Source organism: Esox lucius, chromosome 7, assembly GCF_011004845.1.
Source record: "Esox lucius isolate fEsoLuc1 chromosome 7, fEsoLuc1.pri, whole genome shotgun sequence".
Lineage (NCBI taxonomy): Eukaryota > Metazoa > Chordata > Actinopteri > Esociformes > Esocidae > Esox > Esox lucius.
Window position 1 is genome coordinate 42,419,844 of NC_047575.1, and position 12,424 is coordinate 42,432,267.

At 46.4% G+C, this 12,424-nt stretch overlaps 1 protein-coding gene across 3 annotated transcripts in view; it reads right to left on the reverse strand.

Annotated features, from left to right (window-relative positions):
- Positions 1 to 4,429: 4,429 nt before the first annotated feature.
- The window catches only part of LOC105028499 (reticulon-4 receptor-like 1), a 103,018-nt gene continuing 95,023 nt past the window's right edge, over positions 4,430 to 12,424 (reverse strand). Inside the window, exons 3-8 of one of the 3 annotated variants that reach the window (XM_020047920.3) lie at positions 10,138 to 10,316; positions 9,408 to 9,692; positions 8,751 to 8,860; positions 8,341 to 8,545; positions 7,380 to 7,911; positions 4,430 to 5,065 (exon numbers count right to left, since the gene is read on the reverse strand). In XM_020047920.3, coding sequence (XP_019903479.3) covers positions 4,887 to 5,065; positions 7,380 to 7,911; positions 8,341 to 8,545; positions 8,751 to 8,860; positions 9,408 to 9,692; positions 10,138 to 10,316 — 1,490 coding nt within the window. In that variant the 3' untranslated portion in view covers positions 4,430 to 4,886. Of the gene's footprint in view, positions 5,066 to 6,232; positions 7,912 to 8,340; positions 8,546 to 8,750; positions 8,861 to 9,407; positions 9,693 to 10,137; positions 10,317 to 12,424 lie in introns of those variants that run through there. The other 2 variants (XR_002196919.3, XM_010901271.5) reach the window with 2 other exon arrangements.

Here is a 12,424-nt window from a genome sequence, read left to right on the forward strand (position 1 = left end):
CACCACAACAAAGTTTCTCAACGTAAAATTGCAAAGCCTTTGGGGATCTCATCATCTACGGTACATACTTTGGATATAAAAAGTTTACACACCCCTGTTAAAATGCCAGGTATTTGTGATGTTAAAGAACAAGACAAAGAATGTGACCTATAATGTGAACAATTCAATTGAAAAACAAACTGAAATCTTCGAGGGGGAAAAATTTGTGTGCACACCCTCTTATAACTGGGGATGTGGCTGTGTTCAAAATTAATCAATCACATTCAAACTCATGTTAAACAGAAGTCATTACACACCTGCCATTTTTTAAAGTGACTCTGATTAATCATAAAGTTCAGCTGTTATAGTAGGATTTTCCTGACATTTTCTTAGTTGCATCTAAGAGCAAAAGCCATGGTCCGCAGAGAGCTTCCAAAGCATTAGAGGGATCTCATTGTTGAAAGATATCAGTCAGGAGAAGGGTACAAAATAATTTTCAAAGCATTAGATATACCATGGAACACAGTGAAAACATTCATCATCAAGTGGAGAAAATATGGCACAAAGAGACATTACTAAGAACTGGACGTCCCTCCAAAATGTATGTAAAGACGAAAAGAAAACTGGTCAGGGAGGCTTCCAAGAGGCCTACCGCAACATTAACCGTTTGACGCATACGGTCACACCAGTGTGATCAAGCTAGAGTGGTCCCTGAAGCGTATGATCATAATGGGGTGTTTAGAACGTCTTGTTTAGAACGCACCATTAGCATGCCTAGCTACAAGTAACGTAACAATGGCTGGTAAAACCGCGCTATTATTTACTCACATTTAGCTCAAACAGTGTTTATAACTTTATTTCCTGATTGTAATTGTTTCAAGACCATACTATGATATTAACCAGGTAGAAAGCATTCAAATCGGGACAAGAAGTGTTACTTACGTACCAACAGACAGCCAACACTAATACACAAAAACGAATTATATTAGCGACTACTACCGAACAAAACCATTGCAAAAACTTTCTAGAAGTTACGTTACCCGTTGTAAGCATTTTATATAGTATATTCATTTTCACTGCACTGAATTACTGGTCACGATTTGTTAGCTAGCGGGTAGCTGACGTTTGCTAGCGGTTAGCTGACGTTTTCTAGCTAGCTACAGTTATAAATCAACCAACTTTTGCAGCTCTTAGAATTCGAGTCAACGAGAGAAGCTTGCAATGCAATGCATGTAGTGTTCCTTACCTAGCAATGTGAATGTTCAAATGCTGGCGTGAGTTCAAATGCTGGAGAGAGTACTGAAGTCACGCGCAAAATAACTCATGCTGGGGGGTCGGTAAGGAATATTTGAAACTCACGCGTGAAAAGGTTAAAGGAACTGCAGGAATCCTGGCAAGTACTGGCTGTGTGCTACATGGGACAACAATCTCCTGTATTCTTCATATGAATGGGCTATGGGGTAGGGTGCCAAGACGGAAGCCTTTTATAACAAAGAAAAACATCCAAGCCCGGCTTAAGTTTGCAAAAACCAACATCAAGTCCCCCAAAAGCACGTGGGAAAATGTGTTATGGTCTGATGAAACCAAAGTTGAACTTTTTGGCCATAATTCCAAAAGGTATGTTTGGCGCAAAAACACTGCACATCACCCAAAGATCACCATACCTACAGTGAAGCATGGTGGTGGCAGCATCATGCTTTGGGGCTGTTTTTCTTCAGCTGGAACCGGGGCCTCAGTCAGGGTGGAGGGAATTATGAAGAATTCCAAATACCAGGCAATTTTGGCACAAAACCTTCAGGCATCCGTTAGAAAGATTAAGGTGAAGAGGAATTTCACTTTTTTCAGCACGACAACGACACAAAGCACACATCCAAATCCACAAAAGCATGGCTTCGCCAAAAGAAAATTTGCGTTTTGGAATGGCCCAGCCAGATCTGAATCCAGATCTGAATCCAATTGAACAGCTGTGGGGTGATCTGAAGAGGGCTGTGCACAGGAGATGTCCTTGCAATCTGACAGATTTGGAGCGCTTTTGAGAAGAGTGGGCAAATATTGCCACGTCAAGATGTGCCATGCTAATAGACTCCTACCCAAAAAGACTGAGTGCTGTAATAAAACGAAAAGGTGCTTCAACAAAGTATTAGTTTAAGGGTGTGCACACCACGTTGTGATTTTTATTTATTTTTTTCAGTTTATGTTTCAATTGGATTGTTCACGTTATATGTCACATTAAAGGTGGAAAAAGTTCTGACCTGATTTATCTTTGTCTCATTCTTTTACATCACAAGAACCTGGCATTTTAACAGGGGTGTGTAGACTTTTTATATCCACTGTAATATCATTAAAAGGCCTGCTCTGGGCCCAAGCTAATTTAAGATGGACTGAGGCAGAGTGGAAAGCTTTCCTGTGGTCTGACAAATCAAAATGTGATTTTTTTTTTGGGAATCACAGATGCCGTGTCCTCCGGACTAAAGAGGAAAGGGACCATGCGGCTTCTGATCAGCACACAGATCAAAAGCCAGCCTCTGTGATGGTATGGGGGTGCATTATTGCATATGGCATGGGTGACATTAATTGCCCATGTCTGTGAAGGCGCAATTAATGTTGAACAACATATACAGGTTTTAGAGCAACATGTGCTGCCATCCAGACAACAATCTTTTTCAATTAGAGTACAGTATTGTTGTGTTGTCCCACCCTGACCCACTGGATGCATGTCGAGAACATGGAACACAAGGTGTGTGAGTCTGTGAGTGGAAAGCAAGTCTCAGGTCATACAGCTCAAGTCCAAGTTACATCAGAAGTCATTGATCCTCAAGTCCAAGTCGCATTGAGGATCAAGCCGCCTATCAAATAGCTTGATGAGGTAGTCACCTGGAATGCTATTCCAACAGCCTAGAAGACATTGGGAGGAAAAAAATTGCACGTGTGACAGATGTTGTTTGATTCTCTTTCTATCGACCAAGACTGATAGGTCCAAACCAGCGGAAGCTTGTTTGTTGTTTTTGCAAGATAGATTTCCTTAATATAAGCCTTTAGGCACCTCAGTTGTACTCCTTGTCTGTGCTCTGAGCCAGTCACACGCTACGGTACATGTGGAAAATAGTGTTGCGTGGGGAGAACAAGTATTTGATACACTGCCGATTTTGCAGGTTTGTGTGAGACGGAATCTAAAAACACCTGTCCACCCACTCAATCAAACAGACTCCTAACTCTCGAGGGAACTGTGTAAGGACATCAGGGATACAATTGTAGACCTGCACAAGGCTGGGATGGGCTACAGGACAATAGGCAAGCAGGTTGGTGAGAAGGCAACAACTGTTGACGCAATATTAGAAAATGGAAGAAGTTCAAGATGACGGTCAATCCCCCTCAGTCTGGGGCCAATGACCATCTGGATGATCCAGAGGAGGAATGGGAGAAGGTCATGTGGTCGGATGAGACCACATGAAATTTAGCTTTTTGGTCTAAACTCCACTCACCGTGTTTGGAGGAAGAAGAAGGATGAGTACAACCCCAAGTACACCATCCCAACTGTGAAGCATGGAGGTGGAAACATCATTCTTTGGGGATGCTTTTCTGCAAAGGGGACAGGACGACTGCACCGTATTGAGGGGAGGATGGATGGGGCCATGTATGTTGGCCAACAACTTTGGCCATCAACCTCCTTCCCTCAGTAAGAGCATTGAAGATGGGTCGTGGCTGGGTCTTCCAGCATGACAACGAGCCGAAACACACAGCCAGGGCAACTAAGGAGTGGCTCCGTAAGAAGCATCTCAAGGTCCTGGAGTGGCCTAGCCTGTCTCCAGACCTGAACCCAATAGAAAATCTTTGGAGGGAGCTGAAAGTCTGTATTGCCCAGCAACAGCCCCGAAACCTGAAGGATCTGGAGAAGGTGTGTATGGAGGAGTGGCCCAAAATCCCTACTGCAGTGTGTGCAAACCTGGTCAAGAACTACAGGATCTATGTGATCTATGATCTCTGTGATTGCAAACAAAGGTTTCTGTACCAAATATTAAGTTCTGCTTTTCTGATGTATCTTATGTCATGCAATAAAATGCAAATTAATTACTTAAAAATCTTTCAATGTGATTTTCTGGATTTTTGTTTTAGATTCCGTCACTCACAGTTGAAGTGTACCTATGATAAAAATTACTTCTACATGCTTTGTAAGTGGGAAAACCTGCAAAATCGGCAGTGTATCAAATACTTGTTCTCCCCACTGTATGTGCATGAATCTGTTTCCGTATTTCCATCGTTCATTCCAATTCAAACTAAAGCCACATTCTGCCCATTCCTCAGTTTCTCCCTTATCTCCATCTTTGGCTCCCAACTCCTCTTCTCCCTGCAAGTCCAACATTCAATGAAATAGAAATCGCATGCATACCAACACACTCACAGCACTCACTCAACACACACAATCACAACGTACACACAATACACGTACACACGCTCACAGACAAACAAAAGAGGAGCCAACAAACAGTCCACCTCAGCGATATGAGGACACTTCTTTTTAATGTAGTTTATAAACAGCTTTTGAGTCTGAGCGTAATTCTATAACCACATACAAAACAGAGTCAACCAGTGTGAGGGAAGGAGTGACAGAAGGACAGAGTGAAGGAGGGGAACGGGTAGATGGAAGGAATGAGAAAAGAGAAGGTAAAGGGGAATGAAAAGCATACCGTTTATCTGAAATTGTTCAGCTTAACAAAGACAGAACGGAAGAAAGAACAATTTAATAGAAAGGCAAAATGAACAGCAGCCCCCCACTGTCCATTCACTTGACAGGAAATCAGTCAGTCAGTCAGACACACAGGACCACGCCAGTTTCTCAGTGGTTACAGAAGTCACCCTTCCACGAACAAACGGTCACAACGGTCATTTTACAGCGTCACCTCAGGGTTTCACAGCAGCACAAAAACAACTGCAGCCACGGCCAACCTTGGCTCTGGGGACACACAGCGGAGGGCAAGGCCTGCACCAACACACCTGATCCAACTGAACACTCGCCAAGACAGATGTTTTACTGCTCGGCTGAAACAAACAAAAACAGATATGGCCACTCCTTTGTTGGTTCCACCCCCTGAAATGAATTGAAAACACAGGATTAGCTTGAATGAAGGCTTTTAGCAATGGGCTGGAATAAAAACCTGGTACCCCATGTATCACTTCCGGATCAGACATAGCAACAGAATCCATAGAACATGGAACATCTTAGCTTGGCGCTAGTCTAGCCAGTATGCTAGCCAGGCAAAGCCTCCTGAGTGCAGCGTACATTCGTCCATTCTAACGCCTAGATTTCACCAGGCGCTTCTGCTGCGCTTTCCGGCTCAGACATGTCCACCGGAGCTGATCGCGGCCACGCTAGTCAATGCTGCGGCTCTCCGCTCTGCTTGGCTAAAGATAGGCACCGCCGCGTTCAAGCCGTACAGTTCAAATATATATATTTTTAGTATAGTACACTTTCTGTACTATAAGTGAGTACTATAACCTAATACTCTGCCTACTGTCATTCTGTATTTATGCATCTTGAAATAATTACATTTGGTACAGATCTTTTTCAGGTAGGCCAAGGTTATATAATTTTTAGTTAGACTGTCTGATTTTAAACTTTTTTACTTGCCTACATGTTTTACAATTCTGGAACTATAGAACAAGGAATAAAATACAAAAACAAAGGAAGTCAACGTCGGATAGGAAAATTAGTTAATTGTTGTTTGTTGTTGGTCTCGTGATCTTGCCAGTACAGCTGCCTTGCAGCGCTCCACTTCTGAAATGCTCCCAGTGGGGTATAAAACTGCATGGAGGACAGAACAAAACATAATCGGAGCCAGACCGCGGCGCAGAAGCATAAGGATCCGGCATAAGGATCAGCTTTGCCAGGCTACCATTATGACTCAGTGAAATGGGGTGGTCTTCAGACTCTATTTGAATGTGTTGGAGACCGCTGTTCTACAGGGGGACGTCAATCAGTGTGAGGAAAGCTGAGTACTGTAAGTGGGTAAGACTGGACAGGTCTTGGGATGTGCTGTAACCCCTCCAGTCCACATGGGGCACTGGGTTGTCTTCAATCAACCCAGTGGCGCGGTCTCACCTCTCTGTGAGAAAGAGCTAGAAACCATGGATGAAGGTTCCAGAATCACCTGGAGGATTCCACAGCTCTCTCCTCAGATGTAGCAGCAGTGCAGTAGAATCAGCATCTGTCTCTCAGGTTGCATGGCTCAGCACACTCCACAACGAGGGTGGGGGTTGGCGGGGGGGGGGTGCGGGGGGAGTGCATTTATTCACTTCACCCTTAATTGGACAGCCGGGAATTCACATCCTTATTCAATCATTCCATCATTCTTGTTCTCTGATGTGTATGTCCATATACGGCAGGCCCTGCTACTAGCTCTTAGGCTGTGGGAGAAGTAAATTCAATAGATCAATGAAAGGGACCAATAACCTCTCAACTGCTCTGTCAGCCATCACTGTCCTCTAACCTCTTGGCTTTTGCATCTCTTGAGAATCAAGACTTACTGTAGGCACTCTAACCTCCTCTCTCTCTCTCTCTCCCATCTCTTTCACTGTCCTCTCTCTCCCTCTCACTCTGTCCTCTCAATTTCCCTCCCTTTCTTTCTCTAGAAATAGAATGGCTTGTATACTGTATTGTCCCTTTACCGAAATGGTCAAGGGACTGGTTCATTTACAACATGCATGTTCTCACACACACGCACACACAATCATATTTAAACACACACACATTCTCCCATATTCCCTTTCTCGCTTCAGGGTTCTCTCCCTTTCAGGATGAGGTTATAATGACAGTTAATTGTGGTAAAAGTCTGGTTGGTTTTGCAGTGGGCAGACAAACATGGACACTCTTCACACTATGAACTTAGAAACACAGCATCACAGAACCCAGTGGACTGATATTTTTAGAGATGTTTTTACAGTACGGCAAGTTCAGCAGGGTCGTTTTGTCTGTCTGTGCTGAGACGTCGTCCCCGGCGGTAGCAGAAGACCTTTCCTGAAATCCTCAGTTCAGTCGATCAACCACAGAAATCAGAACTCCGGAGGTGAGCCACTGTCTCCCCTTTATGACATAATCAAAGAGCGACGGGTATCCCAAAGACCTTCCCTTCCATATGTCACAGGTACACATCCATACAGTACACTAAGACAAACTCACACGTGCTCGCAAACACCCGCCCACCCACACACACACAGAATCACACACCTCCGTGCAGGAGCCAGAGTGAGTCCGCCGTTCACAGACGAGTGTACCGTGCTGTGGGTAAAACACCAGTCAAGTGTAAACCCTCCCCAGTCTCACCGCAGGATCACGGCCGTGATGGACAGGAGCACAGCCAATAGGAGGCAGAGAAAAGCCCCAGTGGGGCGGCACGCTGCATTACCATTGACTCTCTGGACCCCGCTGGGCGGGCCAACTGAAGTCCTGGGGACACACTTGTTCCTCCTGCGTGGGGGCGTGGAGGGGTCGTGTTTAGCCTCTCCAGGGTCGTAGTCCTTCTCCTCCCCCTCGCCCTGCACCTCATTCACCCCCCCCTGACCCCCAGCCTTGCCCTTGCGCCCCCGGTGGCGGGTGCAGTTCCTACGGCTCCCTGTGGGGGGCCTTGGCAAGGCCGGGGGGGGCGGGTCCCCGTTGTGTTGGTCTCCGTGGGGGAGGTGCGGGTACTGGTGGTGGTTGTGGCGGTGTCGGTGGTTCCGGTGATTCAGTCGGTGGTCCTCCTCTTTCACCAGGGACTCGCCCAGTTCGTCCTCCCCGCCTACGACACCCCCTCCCCCGGCTTCTCCTGCCGAACAGCTGGGCAGATCCTCCTTCTTCAGGCCCTTCAGGTCCCGGCCCCGGAGCTCAGGGGGTGACACACACCCCAGAGCTGACGTAGACCCGCGGAACCTCCGCAGCCAATCCCAGAGAGGCAGGGCCTGGATGAATGCAGTAATAATTGTATGATAACGGCTTAATAGTTGAACCATTCAAATGTTATTTAATGGATTAGTGCCTTTCAAAACATAGTAGGGACGATTACCCTGGGTGGGCGAGCATGGTAGGATGTGACCCTAGGCTCGATGGAAACAACGAGGTGTGTTCGGTGACGGACTCACCGTAAGGCACTTCGGCAAAATTCCCAGTGGGCCGATTCATTTCAGACCAAGTGGGGATTGTCTAACATTGGGTTTTCTTTGCAAAATGATCACTTTCTTCTTATTACAGGGTAGTCAGGCAATGAAATAGTCAGATGTGAGGGACTCCACAGATAATTAAGTCTACAATGAACCGCCCTCCAACGCCCCCGTCCAACCCGCAACGGTTCTAAGGCGCATTTCTAACGTGTCGGGCAAACTGGGTCCTACCTTGCAGTCACACTCCCAGGGGTTGTCGTTGAGCCTCAGGTACTCCAGGGCGGGCAGCACAGCCAGGCACGCCCCAGACAGCTCTGCCAGGGAGTTGTTGAACAGGTAGAGGGTGGTGAGGCGACGCAGATCGTGGAAGGCCAGGCGGTGGACCCACTGCAGACGGTTCTGGTGCAGTAAGAGACGGTCCAGAACTCCCAGTCCCCTGGAAGGACACAAATAAATAACAATACAATCAGTCAGTCAGTCAGTCAGACAATTCATTAATCAACCGATGAAGCCCTATTTTTATGGTGCATGGATTTTGTTAAAGGCAAGCAAGAAGGAGTCCATTAGAAGGGGAGGAGCCCGGGGGGCCATTTAGGACACATTGCAAAGCAAAGAGGGGCGGGTCAGAAAGAGTCTCTGACCTGAAGGTGTTCTGGTGCAGGGACCACAGCTTGTTGCCATGGAGAAAGAGGTGGCTGAGGTTTAGCAGGTCAACAAACAGGTCATCCTCCAGAAACTCCAGCTGGTTATCCTGAGGGAGCATGAGAAATGCCTGTGAGGGTCTGGTGATACTGGGGGAGGCGGGATCACTGCGTTACTTCTGACTGCGTTACTTCTGACCTCCTCCTTTCTGGTTCTTATAGGTAAATTTTTGTAAACCTGATGTCCACATTTCTTCACATATGTTTTGTTAGCAAACCCATGACGCTCCAATTCTACCGCACACTAACTTGTCCATCGGTATTGTGTAACCATTGTTCAGGGCAACATGTAGCACAGCCTTACCCTAGTGACTAAAAGGTTGCCGGTTCAAATCCCTGAACCATCAGTGTGCCCTTGAGGAAGGCGCTAAACCTTAATTTGTAAATTGCTGTGGATAAGAGCCTCTGCATGAACACTACAACGCAGAATACTAAGCAATGACACTCCAAGCTCCCTGTATGGCTCCCTGACAAATATTCAACCAATCGCCTCACAAGAACTGCCCGTCATAAACCAGAACATCCAGACCCAGAGAACCAACCGCACACTGGTCTGTGCAAAAAGTAAAAAACCCACAATGCACCAAAGTCCTTTACCTGTAGATAGAGATACTGCAGGCTACTGAGCCCTTCGAAGATCCCCGGCGGTAGGCTGAGCAACCCGCAGTGGTAGAGGTGCAGGGCGTGCAGCCGGCTCAGGCCCTGAAAGGTGTCCGAAGCCAGGGCCCTCAGGTGGCGGTTGTCCCCCAGGTCCAGCTCCTCCAGGCGGGTGAAGCCGTGGAAGGTGGAGGCCTGGATGTAGGAGATGTTGTTGGAGTAGAGCCACAGCATGGCGGTGGTGGGGCTGAAGTGACCTCGTAGCAGACGCTGGATCCGGTTGTTCTTGAGGACGGAAAGAGAGGAGCGAAGGTTTGGCTGCTTGTTGCCGGGACGTTCACGCATATTTCTTCACTGAGCGGCATTTCAATTTGGGTCTTTATTTAACATTATGAAAGCATTTTCTAGACATTTATTTTGTAGTTTTTGTAGAAAATAAATGTTGTACTATTTGCGGTGAGACAATACATCACATAGGGATTATAATGTCCAGACTGGACAATGTAAAGGAATTATTGCATCAATTCTAAATGCTGTGTTGGCACGAGGGGTGTTTATGTGAAGATAAACAAGTAGAAGTAGGACAGTACAAATCTTAAAAGTTGGCACAACTTAAATGCATGGCTTTGGACCAAAACATTCCCAAATAAACATCCAAGTTACTCAGTATCCCTCCTCCAGAACCCAGACGGTTGTAGTGTTGAAGAGTTCAGAGGGCGGGTTAGATCACCTGCAGGAAAACCCTCTCGCTCTGGGCAGGGATCTCCTCAGGCACGGACAGGAAGTTGTGCGCCTGGCAGGACACTGTACTGGGAGAGGTGTAGCAGATACAGTCTCGAGGACATGGGGAGGACAGCTCCAAACATCCACACAGTACCAGCAGCTGGAGCACACCTAACCCGCCACCACCTGAGACGGGAGAGGAGCAGAGAGAGGGGAGAAAGAGGAGAGAAAGAAGAGAGGCAAGAGGAGAAAGTAGAGAGTGGAGGAGAAAGAGGAGAGAAACAGAAATGTTAGTTAAGAAATGTGTGCTATTCAACCCCAGTCCTGGAGGACCAAAGCTCTCCTGGTTTTTTCCCCTCACTGCATTCCCCTGCACCCAATTGTCTCAGGCATGAAATAGTCACCATTTAAGGAGAAAAAAACTGTGTGAGTCCCTCAAGACAGGTGGTTAGAGTCCATTAATGCCAGTTAAACTAGCAGTTAAGCTAGCTGGCCCCCTAGTTCACATGACATGAAGGGAACATGCGTGGCCATCAGTGCAGCACACATGAGGATGATTTAATCTCAGTGAAAAAGCAAAGCTAAGATTTGATTTCACGAAGCAGCTGTCTCCTGTCGTCACTCCCGTCAGCTGCTGCTGTGAACCCGCTTATCAATTTCAGAGAGACGTAGGTAGAAGTACCTGGGGCTGGGGGGGGTGGGTGGGTGGGTGGGGGGGGGGGGGGTGTGTGTTAGGGGAGAGGTAGTGGTAATGGGAGAGAGTTGATTACATCTGTGTCTCAGCAGCTGTTATCAGAATTATCTTCACCGAAACACTGCTTCAGTTTACTAGGACAACAAGGGGTATGGTTCATTTGACAAGGATTTGTGCTTTAACACTATATGACACAACATACATTCACACACACACACACACACACGCACACACACATGTATACACAAACACACACACACGCACACATACCACACACAGCCCAAAACACACCGTCACAATCTCACTCAAAATATAAAATTAAAGTATATATACTGTGCCTAAACACAACACACACACACACACACACACACACACACACACACCTGCCCTGCATCATGTAATAAACCACTAGAACCAGAGACAGAAAGAAAGAAGAAAGGGTCCACTGCAGGGAGGAAGGGTTGAAGGACAAATGTTTCAAGTTTTAGATGTTTTCTTTTTGGGGTCAGGAATCAATTCTGCTCTTCTTTGATGTAACGAAGGACAGATGAGAGGAGGGAGGATCAGAGGAGGTGCAGGAAACGAGGGAATGGAAAGAGAAGAGGAGGAGAGGAGGGCAATGGAATAATGGAGGGAGGAGGGCGAGAGCAGGAGAAGAGAGATGAAGAGGTGGGGGAGGGAGGAGTGTAAAGATGAAAGGAAAGATGGACTGGGCTGTTGGAGGGGAGGAGAGATGGAGATACAGCTTAGGAGGAGTTTGGGGAGGAATGAGTGGAGGGGAGATGGAGACACGGCATAGGAGGAGTTTGGGGAAGGAAAGAAGGGAGGAGAGAGAGACAGAAAAAGAGCAAAAAGCAAACAGTTAAGGCAAGGACAGAGGAACTATTGATTCTGTGAGTGTAGCCACAAGCCGTCTGCATGCCTTTGTGTGTGTGTGTGTGTGTGTGTGTGTGTGTGTGGGGGGGGGGGGGGGGGGGGCGGGGGTGCCATGCTGGTTTATGTGTGCCTGCAAGTGTGTGTGTTGCGTGACCTCAGCCAGTTCTGTGGGGACAAAGTGGTTAAAACATTACTTTGAGAGCCCCACTTTCCATCTGTAGATGTTCTATTGACAGTGGTATTATAAATCAATTATAATAGCTCAAAATCTATATACATATATGTGTGTGTGTGTGCATATATACACGCACACACACACACAGGGTTGGGTAGGATACTTTTTAAATGTAATCAGTTACAAGTTACCTGTCCACATTTGTAATGAGTAACATTACTTTTTGATTACTCAGTGATGTAAACCGATTACTTACTTTTAGATTACTTTCATATTAGGAGGCATTAGACAAATTGGAATAGCCTATAAACAATTGAACACATTTTGAGGGATCAATCAATGTTAGAGTTAAATAGCTGACCAAAAATGGAATTTGCATATTACATTATGGGTTATGTGCAGTGCCTTTGGAAAGGGTTTCTAAACCATTGCTTACAACTTCAGTATGATTGGGCTACATTTCTATATTACACCCTAAAGGTTTGTTAGATATTCAGTCATCCCAATTTATCCAATAACCCTCGATCTTCCAGAATCCAGCAGGATCAC